We start from the raw sequence: 14,307 nt of genomic DNA, 5'->3' as shown, positions 1-14,307 counted from the left end.
TGCGTTATGAAATGATTTCGATTTGTGATGCATTTCTTACACTCCTCAACATAACTAGGAGTATATGGTTAAATAATAAATATATATATATATATATATATATATATATATATATATATATATATATATGCCATTACATTAAAGAGTTTATAAACTTACATTTAAGGAGTTTATCAAAACTAATCAAAACTAATATCTTAATATATTCCTAAACAAAATTCTTCATGAAACAGAAACTGCAAATTGAAAAATAAGATTAGTAAAGAAGCGATTATAGTCTCATATAATGTCCCACCAATGCTGGAATTCTTTCACATGAAAAAACTTTCTTTTAGAAATAATTTTTCTTTCTTCAATTGCACCAATAACGTCATCCCAATGGTATTTTCCAATATCTGCTTTATCTGACCACTTCCAAGACTTGAAAGATTTCTACATCGATAAAATTTCAACCTGGTCATCTGTAAAGCTTAAGGTTTTTCCTGGAAAATACTCTTCTTCATACTTTAGATTTATATTTATATTCACCAACTTTTTTGACAATTTGGTTAAATCTTAGCTGCTGAAAATTTCCACAGGTCTGCTCGTCAATATTATTACAGAACATTTTAAATTTCTTCTCGCCATCTAAATATCTTTCATTTTCTTCATATGTAATCTGTAATTTATGTAATCAGTTTTGAGTTGAACTGATGGTTGCAAAGATTAAGAATACCTCGGAGTAACAATAAACAAACAAGTAACAGAAAGGCAGGAGATTGGTAAAAGGATTTTTTTACCATAAAACGCGACGTTTGAACGTGAAACGTGGTATAAAACGTAACATCTGACGTCGAACGTGGCACAAAGCGTGACATTTGACATGAAACTTGCCGTAAAACGTTACGTTAACGTGACACTTGACGTTTTGACGTAAAAAGTGACATTTGGACGTGAAAACTTGAAGTTTTGGCATATAACGTGACATTTGAATGTGAAACGTAGCATAAAACGTGACATTTGACGTAAAACGTGGCAGACCCTACTTATCTGTGTAGACTATTTACACATTTACTTATATTTATACACATTCTCGAAGACTCCAGTCATCAGTGCTCCACCACTCCTAACCTGTCCCAAATCAAACTCCTGGCTACCTCTTCACGTATCCACTCTTTGCCGAACAGAAGGATCCTTGCTGTTTTGCGGTCAACGTGTACCCAATGGAACAGTTTATAATTTTTTGCGGTCACAGCAACGCTGGTGGCGGGTCTTGCGAAAAGTGTACGTAGGTGTACTAATCTACTACAGAGAAAAATCTGATTCTGTTAATAAAGTAATTCAAATAATATAAAGTATTCATTATTGAGATGAAGCGCATTCATTCATATAATTTTGATCTGCAAAAAACAAAAAAATAATAATAAATATCACTGAATGAATACGTGTATTACACGTATGTTTTTCTACACATTAATTTACTCCCTTTTAGAACGAATGAAATTGTGTATTATATATATATATATATATATATATATATATATATATATATATATATATATATATATATATATACTTTATGTAGGTACTTCAGATGATTTCCCAATGTGGTAACGCTGAATTAAAACATTTAAAAAATTTGTTTAAATTTATTTCATTAACGAGTTTACATTTTTTTATCTTTTTATTTTATTTTAAAAATTAACTTCTTTCTGTAGCAAATAATACAAAAAAAACGAGATACTTTCAATCATATTGAACCATATAACAAAAGAAACTACTACCTATGTGGCCTCTAATTATTTCGGGCGCTGTATTTACCATTTTTGCTAGAATCGCTTAAAATATTGATTTCATTGTCGTTTTTGTTGCAGACGATCCAGTAGCCCAGCAACGATGCCAACATTATGGGAGTCAAGCTTCAGTTACTGCTAGGTATGTATTAAATTTCGTTAGATATCTCATTTGTGACGTCAATACGTTGATAAAAATAATGTTATTTGCTTAATTTTGTATAAAAATTTGCCAGAATTTGTTTTTTGTTTCTAGAAACGCTATTCGCACAATGTTTAACAAACTTTTTCTATTACTTTATTTTCGACAGAATATTTTTTAAATTCAAAAATTTTTACAAGTCATCAAAATGTGTCCGGAGCAGTTCCATTTCATATATGTATATGCAAGCTCCATCGCTTGCTGAGCCTCTCTGATTTTTCCACATTTCGTTTTAGTCCAAGATTTGACTGCAAAAATATTAGAAGACCTCTGAGTTTTTTATATTCATCAATTTGCTTGAAATTTTGACAGTAGATAAAAAATACAGTAAAACCTCCGTTAACCGAAATAATTGGGGGGAAGGCCGTTTCGGATAACAAGAATTTCGGTTAAAAATAACATTGTTTTTTATAATATTCTTGATCAAAGTATCAGTATTAAAAAATACTATGAGTTGATTTCGTAATGTTTTCTAATAAATAAATCCAAAATAAAGTAATAAAATTAAGGAAAATGAACAAGTTTAACATGCTTTTTTAAAGAAATCTGCTATTTTTTTGCGTTTTCGTTTGACAACGATGTTTCTCTCTCCCTCCATCGTTAATTTGCAGAACGTCATAAGTTTGCCTCATTCGATTGTTCGACAAAACGTAAAGCAATCTGAAAAGGACAAAACTTTATGTAATGACAACAAAAATTAAGAATCTAGTCGTGTCCCTAACTAATTATGCCTACTGTATAAAATTCTTTCCTCTAAAGCATTGAAAATCTCGTCGACGGTCTTGTGCTGCCTGTTGCCTCTTGGGTCGTCATCTTCGTCATTTGATATGCTCAGGTTGTCTTGATAAAGAACCATATCAATGATGTCCTGGTCGATGAATTCACGTTCTGAGTCATCAGCTGCTAACCAGTCACGTATCTCTTCTTAGTTAATTTCGTCATGTCCCGGCAAATTTTTAATGAAAGGTTTAATTTCTTCTGTCGTTTTCTTACCATTTTCTTCTCCAGGATCGTCAATCAAAATCTTATCAAAAAGTTTGTTCCAGCATTTTTCCAAAGTTGAAGATTTGATCTTGGCCCACGACTCAGCTCACCAATAAAAATGTTTTATTGTTAAAGATTTGAGAATTTCGGGAACACTTTTGGATTAATTCGTCTCCTGTAATAACAGATGTCTTAAGAATGCTTCTCTATAATGTCTCTTGAATGTCTCTATGACTCCCTGGTCTAACGGCTGGATTAAGCTTGTGATATTCGGTGGCAAAAATCTGACAATTGTCACCATTTTGTAGATTTTGAGGGTGAGGGCGCATTGTCAACAAGCAACAATGCTTTGATGAGAAGGTTTTTTGATTTTAAAAAGGATTTTACACTTGAGACGAATTCATTTTCAAACCATTCTAAAAATAAAGTGATGATAAAGACATCCATAAACTTTTTTGGCTTCTATACCTTAAAATGCCTTTTCGAAAATATCTTTTAGAGCTCTTGGTTTTTGTGATTTCCCAACACACATAGACATCAATTGGTGAGTGAAATTAACGGAATTGTTTACGTTTTGCGACAAACATTTACTTTTTATTGACGAAATTATTGAAACTGTCAGCCGCTTCGGTTAAAAAGGTTTCGGTTAAGGGAGGTTTTACTGTAGCTCAAAGATCTATGGCAATATGTGCTTTAACTCTGGTGGTGGTTACCACCCTAATACAAATACAGTAAAAACAAGACATTGATATTCTCCTGCAATACCTTATCGTAGGTCTGTAAAGGTTAAAGGAATCAGATAATCGTAAATAAAAAAAATTGATACCTTAAATTTGTTGTTTAGCACTGACTAACCAGCCAAAAGAAGGAAGGGTTATTTTATGGCTTGCTCTGCTTACATTTTTTTTTTCGATGCGTCTCTACTTTCAATTACAATTCTATCCTCTCTTGGGGTTTTGTGGTATTTTATTTCTCTGTTTTTTCTGCATAAACTGCAAAATACAGTTTTTAATATTATTTAAATCATACCCGTGGTATTTTCAATATGTGCAACTTCTTCCAAATGCTTTGCTTTATATTTGACACATTTTCACATATATTCTGAATATTTCTATGCCTGCTTTTGATTGAACTCTTTTTATTCTCTATTTAACATGCTTTACACTGCTTTAAAATCAATTTATTCAAACACCAAATTGTTTACTAACCACCAAATACTTTAACAGAATCACAACTATAATCTTTAAAATACTGCCGGAATTAAAACTGTCAACAACCTCTGTTTACATATATTTTCTGATGTTCAAGACATCAATAGACATTTCGGAATTTTTTCGATAACATCTAGAATGTTCTAGATATTTTTAAGAGTTCTTCTGTTTCGTCAAAGGACTTTTTCTATATGGAATCAATCTCACGGAACTATATTAGCAATATCTTTGTTACAAAAGTACAAAAATGTAAATGATTAAGTAAATAATATCCCTTCCCAACTTCTTAACACCTTCATCTTACATTACATCTTTTCTATTCCCTTTTTCGTAAATATACGAAGAGTTGAATAGAATTTAAAACTGCATCAATTACCAGAAAACTACGGACATTCATTGTATGTCCGCCAATTTGCACAAAACCATCCAACGTTAAACAAAACGTTAAAAAATTACTGGGTTAGAAACACAGACCTCGAAGGCTGCTATTGTACAGTTAGCCGCGACAGTGCATGGTTAGGCTAGGCCAAGATTTTATTAAGAATATGACTCAACCGTCGTTTGCCATTTCATAACTGAATTTCGAAACAAAAAAATGAGCTAAACTAAGCGAAGAAACGTATTGACTGGATATTTAATATGTGGTAATGGTAATAGTAAGATCGCAGATGCGAAACGACTGGTGATATTGTGGTTAAAATGCATTATTGAAAGATATTTTGTTTCTTGTGCGTTCAATAAACCAGAGAAAAGATATTTCGATAGAGATATTTTACGCATCAGATGGCCGAGTTCCTCATGACTGTATATACACTTTTTTGTTTGTTAACTTTCCAATTTTAATTATATTAACGAGTTTGGAAGTGGCTATAATTATTACAACTTCTTCTACGGTTTAAACTACTTTTCTCTAGACTCTCATTACACGATACTTCATCTTTATGTATATATGCGAGGGTAATAAAAAGAAATTGGTATAGTTTTGCATAGATATAAATTTTCGTTCCTCCGTGGGCAAATTATTTTAACTCAAACTCCATAGGTTAACTCCATAATACAATACAAAAAATGGCACACATGAAATTCAATATTCTGGGAATAAGCGACATGCGTTGCGATGTTCATACAATTGAAAGCAGTCCAATCGACATCAATATAATTCAAGTGTATGCACCTACAACAAAAGGAACAGAAGAAGAGGTAGAAGAACTATACCATAGCATTAAGCAAGTCGTGAAAAGGTTGAAAAGCAAGACCTAACAATTGTCATGGGTGACTTTAAAGCCAAAGTTGGGGCCAGCAAAACATCATCTGCAGTCGGACCATTTAGACTAGGAAACCGGAACGATCGAAGAGATACATTTTGGAGATTTTTGCGGAAGCAAATCAATTAGTAATAATAAACGCCTGTTTTATCTCCAGGATTCCGTGGGAAGGATTGTAAGAAATCAGATTGATTACAAGCTAGTAAATAAGAGGTATAGGAACAGCTGTACATGTCAAAACATACCCAGGGGCAGACATAAATTCTGATCATGTACCAGTTGTAGGTAGTTTCAAAGTCAGAATGAAAAAGGTTCCCAGTAAGTCAATGAAGAAGTTTGATATTAAAAAACTGAAAGATGCCAGTGTTCGACTGAAGGTGAGTGAAAACTTCAATACAAAGGTGCTAAAATACAATTAATTAATAAATTAAATAAAATGCAGAAATGCAGGAACTATAGACGAAAGTCTGACCAGCATACAAGAAACAGTGAGAGAAATAACATAACAACATCGTAGCCACAATGATCGCCAACGTTCTGAACGGACAGGCACCCTAAGAAGAAGAAGTTGAGTGCTTTACCAGATAAAAGGATCATTATTTAAAATGAAATAGCTTAAAAAAGCCTACCAAAGTCGAAGCAACGCTGTAGAAAATTAATTATATACACATTATATCCATTAAAACACGAACTGTATAAATACTAAGTTCATATGGAATTAAGCCACAACTAATTGTAATGAAAATTACGTTTTTAACTACTACTTGTTTGACGAAGCATATACTAGTTCGGTCCGGTGGTCAGATTTTAATAACCTAAAGTAAATTCGCTCCGGCCACATATTTCTCAGAAAAGATAGTGTAGAAATGCCTTTACTATTCATTTTTGACGTGACAACGTCTTAAATTAGGTTGTGGCTCGGAGTCACTCATGAAAAAGTGTAACGCCCGCTCACGTCTGTTACGATGAGTCACCGAACGAGAGAGAGGCCCGCCGGACCGGCGAATGCCTTGCGTCTCTCTCCCACTCAAACATGATCGGTCCGCTGGTGCGATGCTATTTCTCCTATCATCGTCCTATCCTCAACAAAATCACTCAAATAGAAATTAGTTAAGTTTAAGTTTACATATGTACAATGTTTTAGTAAACAAAATATATTTCTATAGTTAAAATTTGTGCAATTCTTATTTTCATTCAATTCCTTGTTCCTATTGTGCAATTTAATAATATTCATATCAATAAATATTCTACCGAGAAAAAGACGTTGTCACGTAAAATCTTTGCCCGTAAAACCGACTTTACAGGCAACCGATTTTTTATTTTTACGCACAACCGGTCGTTAATGCCTATGACATTTTTATAAAAACATAATCCTAATATTAACTAATTACAATTATTTTAAACAAAACTTTAACTTAAATATGTATATACAATATTCTTAATTACTCTGAAGGACCTGGTGTATAATATTTCTCCATTTGCGTCTATTTTGTGCTTTTCTTTTCCAGTCCCTCACCTTCACGTGTTTAAGGTCTTCCTCCACTTTACTAATCCATCTCGTTCTGGGTCTACCTCTTCTTTTGGGGCCGATTAATTTTCTGGTTATTCCTAGTTTAGGCATTCTGTTTGTTGCCATTCTTTAAACATGCCCCAACCATCTGATTCTTTGTGCCTTGACGAACTTGGTAATGGTAGGTTCTTTGTATAAAGCCATTAATTCCGTCTCCGGTCTTCCGTCCTCCGAATATGCGTGTCAATATTTTCGTTTCCCATCTTTCCAGAGTATCCTCTTCCTTCTTATTTAATGTCCATGTCTCACCGGCATATGTTATTGTGGGTTGAATTACTGTTTTATATATTCTGAGTTTACCTTGTCTATAAACGTATTTTGAGTTCATTAGGCCTCTTAAACTACCTAATTTTTTATTCCCTTTTGCTATTCTGGCTTCAAGCTCCCATTTCTCTTTTCCATTTTCATCGAAAACTACACCCAGGTATTCAAATTTGTCCACCCTTTTAAAACTATAGCTTTTACCATTTACAGACCTCACACTAAAGTCTTCTTTTTTCCCTTCTGTCCCTCCCATGATCATATATTTGGTTTTGTCTTCATTTAGTTCCAATCCGAATTTCTGTGCTTCTTCGATGATTTTCTTCACAACTCTTCTTAATTCTTTTTCGGATTTTGCTAGGATCGTTAGATCGTCAGCAAATGCTAAGCATGGTGCTCAGCATGGTGCTCATTTTTCATGATCGTTTCTTCCATCTTCATGCTGCATTTTCTTATTACAGTTTCTAACACTAAGTTGAATAATGTAGTGGATAAAAGATCTCCCTGTCTCAAGCCTTTTGCAACCGTAAATTGATCTGATATGTGACCCTGCCAAGCAATTTCACACGTAGAGTTATTTAGTGTCATTTTAACTAGCCGGATTAGTTTCTTTGGTATACCCAAATGTTCCATTGCTCGATACATTTTGACTCTATCGACTCTATCATATACTTGTTTAAAGTCCACAAATAAAACATGCAGGGGAACTTTACCTTTATAACAAGTTGTTTATATCTCCTTTAATGAGAAGATTTGGCCTACAGTAGATCGGTCCTTTCTAAAGCTGGCCTGATACTCATGTAGGATTCTTTTCGTGTAGCAATTTAGTTTATTTCTCAATATTCTTGCCAAGATTTTGTATACCGTGTCTAGTAAGGCTATACCTCTATAGTTGTCACACTTCAGTTTGTCTCCTTTTTTATGCAGAGGGCATATGCGGGCCTCATACCACTCCGATGGCATTATTTCTTTTTCCCATACTTGCACTAGTAGCTGATATATTTTTCTTTGTAGTTGTTCTCCACCAAACTTGATCATTTCTATGCATATGTCATTTTTACCAGGACTTCTGTTATTTTTCATTTCTTGTATTGCTGTCACCACCTCCTCCTCTGTAGGCTGCCTTTCAACCATCGCATCTTCTCCAACCGTCCAGTTTCTACTGCTTCGTGGTCCACCTCACCATTTAATAATTCTTCAAAATGTTTTTTCGATTTCGTCATTATTTCTACCGGATTGCTAATTAAATTTCGGTCTTTACTTTTCATATAACTACAGTGGCTTTGGTAACCTTTTCCTATCTTTTTAACTTCTTGATAGAACGACCTTACCTCTTTGTTTTTAAACTTCTCTTCTATCTCTTTTAATTTCAACTCATTGTGGTATCTCTTTTTCCTTCTACACAGTGCTTTCAATCTTCCTCGAATTATTCTATATTCTTGTCTTTTACACTCTCTATTATCTATTTATATTTGTTGTCTGATCTTCTTCTTTTCCTTTGCTATCGCCTGACACTCTTCGTCAAACCAATCTTTGTTTGTATTTCTCTTGGAGTCGCACTTAACTATTTTCTCGCTAGCTTCTCCTACGGCAGATTTAATTTGCTCCCAGGCTTGATCTGTCTGTAAATTTTCGTCACATTGTTGTAGAATTTTATTTATTTCTTCTTCATATACTTCCTTAAGTTTTTCAATATTGTACTTTCTCTTCGTTTTATTGTTCGATTTCTCTTTTTCTTCCAGCCTCCTCCCACATGTGACTTTAACGAGCTAATGGTCCGAGTCGATTTCAGCTCCCCTCATACTTCTTACCTTCTGAACGATATTCATATATTTACTTTCAATCATAACATGATCTATTTGATTCACCGTCCTTCTATCTGGGGAGACCCACGTACCTTTGTATATCTCTTTTTGTTTTGGTTGTGTGCTTCTCACCACCATGTTTTTCTCCATGGCAAATCTTTTCCCACTTCCCAACTTTTTGTTCTTTTCCCACTTTAGCATTACAATCACCCATTATTATTTTTACATCACGTTTACGTTGACGCTCGTATTCATCATTTAGCTGTTCGTAGTAAAAATCTTTTATTTCGTCGTCTTTGTCTTCTGACGGTGCATGAATATTGATTATACTCCAATTCCTTCTCTTACTTTTAATTCGTATTGAACACATCCTATCAGATATAGGATTAAAAGCTATCACTTTGTCTTTGATACATTCAACTACTAAAAAACCAGTTCCAAGCATTCTCATTTTACCTCCACTTTTGAAGAGCACCATAGCTTCTATATCAGTTATTTCCGATCCTAATTGTTTTGTCTCTTGAAGAGCCATTAAATCGATTTTATACTTCCTTGCCTCATTCATTAGTTCTTTTAGCGCACCTTCATAAATGATTCCTCTGACATTCCATGTAGCTAAATGTACCTTGTCATTCCTTGGCTTTACCTTTGTATTCATCATCAGTTGGCGCTACAGCCCTTCGTTAGCCTTGGCCTACTTCAAAACATTCTTCCATCCTTCCCTATCGAGTGTCTGTCTTCTTCAGCCCCTCACTCCAATCTCCCTCAGATCTTCCTGTACATCGTCCAGATATCTGAGTTAAGGTCGCCCCCTTCTTCTTCTTCCGACCGGCCTGTTTAGCATGGTTATTTTAGTGGAATCACTCTCATCCATCCGCATAACGTGGCCCACCCACCTTAGGCGGTTTATTTTGATGGTCTTCACAATATCTGCATCACCAAAAAGTCTATAGAGTTCAAAGTTATATCGCCTTCTCCACAGACCCTGTTCACTCACTCCGCCATATATGGTCCTCAATACTTTTCTTTCAAAGACTCGCAGTAACTCTTCATCTCGGGTCGTCATTGCCCATGTTTCCGATCCGTATGTGAGCACTGGGCGTATTATTGTTTTATAAAGTTTGCACTTTGTTGCTATTGACATACTTCTCGCTCTTAGTTGAGGGCCCAGGCCAAAATAACAGTGGTTAGCCACGCATATTATTTTTTAAATATCTCGTTGGATGTGTTATTTTTGTAGTCTACCAGTGATCCTAAGTAGCAGAATTCTTCTACCATTTCTATCGTTTCGTGTTGCACCTCTAAGTTATTTTGTTGAATTCTTGATATGGCCGGCATATATTTAGTTTTCTGGATGTTAATCAGAAGTCCGATGTTTTCTGCGGCATTTTTGATACGTGTGAAAGCCTCCACTGCTTCATTTTGGGTTCTTCCAATCATGACGATATCATCAGCGTATGTCATTATTTGTATACTACGGGTATATATCGTACCTTTTAAGTTTATTCCCGAATCTCTCATAACTTTTTCTAACGCTAGGTTGAACAGCGTGCATGATAGCGCATCTCCCTGGCGCAGTCCTCTGTTGGTTTTAAATGGTTTTGAAACATCCCCTTGTACGCGCACTTTACATTCGACTTTCATCATTGTCATTTTAATTAAATCTACCAATCCTTTTGGTATTCCTAATTCGATCATCGCCGAATATAATTGGGACCTGTCAATAGTATCGTACGCTGCCTTAAGGTCTACGAAGATGTAATGGCAGTCTATGTCGTACTCCGTCGTTTTTTCTAATATTTGTCTGATGGATGATATGTGATCAACGGTAGATTTATTTTTCAAGAAGCCTCTTTGGTAGGATCCTATTATATTGTCAGTATACCGTGCCAGTCGTTCGTTAAGTATCAGGGACACAATTTTGTATGCTGTATTAAGAAGGGAAATCCCTCTAAAGTTGGAACATTCAAGAACGTTTCCTTTTTTGTGTATGGGGCATATAATTCCAGTATTCCAATCTTCTGGTAACGCGCGTTCTTGCCATACCTGTATTGGTAGTTTGTGAAGGAGGGTTACAAATGTTTGACCGCCACATTTAAATATTTCTGCGGGTAGGTTGTCTGCTCCGGGTGACTTGTTTCTGGCTAGAGACTGAATTGCTTTGTTTATTTCTTCCAAAGTTGGTAGTTCAGTATCCTGCTGTTCTATTTCTATATCATATCTACCTTCAGCTCTACTTTCTCCATTAAGTAGCGTACTAAAATGTTCCTGCCATCTTTCTAGTACTTCCACTCTCTCGTTTAAAAGAATTCCGTTAAGGGCCTTGACTTGGTTCGCTTGTGGCTTGAAAACTTTTCTTTTTATGTTAACCTGTTTGTAAACCTTACCTTTGTATTTTTGTCTTGTTTTGTTTCGTTTTCATAGTTCGTAATCCTTTTCTTCGCATTGTTCGTCTTCATTTCTTTCCTTTTCATGCTGGTGCTTAGTTTTTTGCTTTGGTCTCTACCACCAACGATTGTTCATGCCATCCCAGCGCCATATTTCCTGATCGGAATATATTCGGAAATAATATATCGGAATATAATGCCTTTACTAGGTACACAATAAATAAAAATGAATACCCAGGGTTAGTGTAAATAGAGAATGTTGTCTTTATAATAAAGCACTTCATTACCACGCACAATAAAGAAATGTAAAGATAAATTTCTTTACTGCGTATACCAGAATGCCCTAGAATTTTTTACCGATAAACAAATAATTTTTTTTTATTATATACTAATAATAACCTGTTTTTTTTTAGGATTACTTTTGTTGAGTTCAACATGCCGCTCCGAAAGCAACAACAAAACCACCGAAGATATTTCTTCAGAGAAATTGGATAGCATTAAGAATTTAATAGAAAAATTACCAAAGACTGATACCCAAACAAATTTAGTTAGCAAAGATACTCAAAATGCTTCTGGTGATAGTTCCAAATATGCGAAGTATCCTGTAGAGGATGATACTCTAAAAAACCAAACTGTTCGCCATGAAGAGGGGAGTAATGGTAACGACAACGATGGAAAGGGAAGACAAGATAATTCCAGAGCGATAGATATAAATAAGTTCCCCTCTACAGATGTTCAAAGTAACGATTATAGCGCCTCAGATAACCAAAAGTTCTTGGATAATTCAATTCGTAAAACTTCTACCAAAGTTTTCTCAGATTTCAACTTTCAGTTAACAACACCCAAAACTACATATTTTGATACAAAATATGAAGAAGCTAGACAAAAACTTGAGCAAGAATACGAAGAAAATAACCCAGAACACTCTGACGATCACCACATGGATATCACTCAAGAAGTAGATGAAGATGAACACGAACACTTAGATCATGATCTCCATATGGATCGATTTTTTGGTAATGTTAGAAACAATCCCAATTCCTCTATAGATTACAAAGAAAAGACTAAAATCTCTCGTAACAATACCGTCGATGATAATTCAGAGCACAACGAAATTAGAGTTGAGAAACATCAAACGCTGAATTTTGCTTCCGAATATAATGTTACAACGTCTGAAGAAGACGATATAGGAAAGGGAGATACTTTCCATGAAACAACCTCTCCAAGAGCTTTCCTTACTACAAGAAAAACTGTAACATTAACTAAGCCACCTACCACACATAATAATCATATTTTGAGTAACAAAATTGAATCAGAAACTATTAAGGCAATAAATTTCTTAACAACAGAAGATCCCACTACAAAAAGACTGACAGACGAGAACGATATCGTTCCCAAAGAACAAAGTGTCGAAGAAAATAAAATCATACCCATAGAGACTAACTATTCACAAAAAACAACTACAAAACGTGTAATAAATGTTACAAATAGTAGAGAACAAACTGAAACAACTACAGGAAAACTGGAAAAAGAACTATCTATAGATCATGAGTCAATCACAACAGAGAAATACGATCAAACTACAATAAACTATGATGTGAATGTTAAAGAAGAAACCACTACGAACGATCAAGTTAGATTTCAATCAACCACTGTTCAAATTCCTGAAGAAACGTCAACACTTGTTAAAGAGACTACTACAGATAACTTTGATGAAAGAGTATATGGCATAACCGAAACCACTACAAATAAAGCTGAAATAACAACATCAAAGTTGGATATGTATTCAACAGATGTTCCTAATACAGAAACAACTACATCAGAAACTGCCACTAAAGAAGCTATTCTGGATTTTGAAACTACCTCAACAATCTTACCCAAAGACGAAACAACTACAATTGTTCCTTCAACAGAAGTAGATATTGATACTTCAACTGTTGTTGTCAAAGAAGCGACAAATAAAATAGAAATGATGACAACTACTAAAGAGACTATAAACAATGAACCAACTACTAAAGACATGGAAAATACAGCAACTGAACATGGTAATAGAGTTTCAAAATCGTTTATTATGGAAGACACTACTGTTTCGGAAAGTACGGAATCAAGTGTAGATGATAAACTATTCTCAACGACCATACTGGATGAAATAACAACAACAGAAAAACTTACTACTGGACAACATGAAACCCTTGCTGATACAAGTACTGAAATGAAAACTGAGCCAGAGAGAACAACGGAAATATCTACCGAGTTAGTACATGAAACGACTATTTTTTCTACTGGTAAAGAAGAAGTGGCAACTGAAAATTATGTAAAAGTGAAAAGTGTATTTAATACAACACCTACGCTGCAGACTACTACAACTGTGTTGCCTGAGATTTCAAGCACTAGTACGAAACTCATTTTTACTGCTTCAACTACTACCTCAACTACGCCTTTACCTGTTTTAACAGAGATCTCAAGCACTAGTTCGAGACTTTTTTCGACTGCTTCTACTACTAGTCCAACTACAACTTCAACTACAAGATCTTCAACTTCCACCACAACTGATAGTACTTTAGCTTCAACGTTAAACTCGACTACTGGGTCTTATATACCAACACTCAAATTTCAGAATAACTCTAATGTTTTGAGTGGAACTACTGTGACCACCTCTCCCCTTGTTACATCCAGTACTGAAGACTACACTGCTGATTCGTCCCCTGCTCCAGATGGTGGAAACGGTGCCAGGGAGGATAATACGGGAAAAATTGCAGCTATAGTGATATCAACAGTCGGGGCCGTATCGCTCATATTATTGGCTGGGCTTTTGGTAAGTCAATCATATATATATACCTTTTACTTTAA

General features: G+C 34.8%; 1 protein-coding gene across 1 annotated transcript in view; it reads left to right on the top strand.

Moving 5' to 3' along the window:
• The window catches only part of LOC140439090 (uncharacterized), a 116,965-nt gene that overhangs the window by 94,393 nt on the left and 8,265 nt on the right, over window positions 1-14,307 (top strand). The window contains exons 2-3 of the mRNA XM_072528767.1: window positions 1,854-1,914; window positions 11,871-14,272. Coding sequence (XP_072384868.1) covers window positions 1,887-1,914; window positions 11,871-14,272 — 2,430 coding nt within the window. The 5' untranslated portion in view covers window positions 1,854-1,886. The remainder of the gene's footprint in view (window positions 1-1,853; window positions 1,915-11,870; window positions 14,273-14,307) is intronic.

Source organism: Diabrotica undecimpunctata, chromosome 4 (assembly GCF_040954645.1).
Source record: "Diabrotica undecimpunctata isolate CICGRU chromosome 4, icDiaUnde3, whole genome shotgun sequence".
Lineage (NCBI taxonomy): Eukaryota > Metazoa > Arthropoda > Insecta > Coleoptera > Chrysomelidae > Diabrotica > Diabrotica undecimpunctata.
Note: the sequence above shows the minus strand (reverse complement) of the source record. Positions and strands in the feature narration are given on the sequence as shown.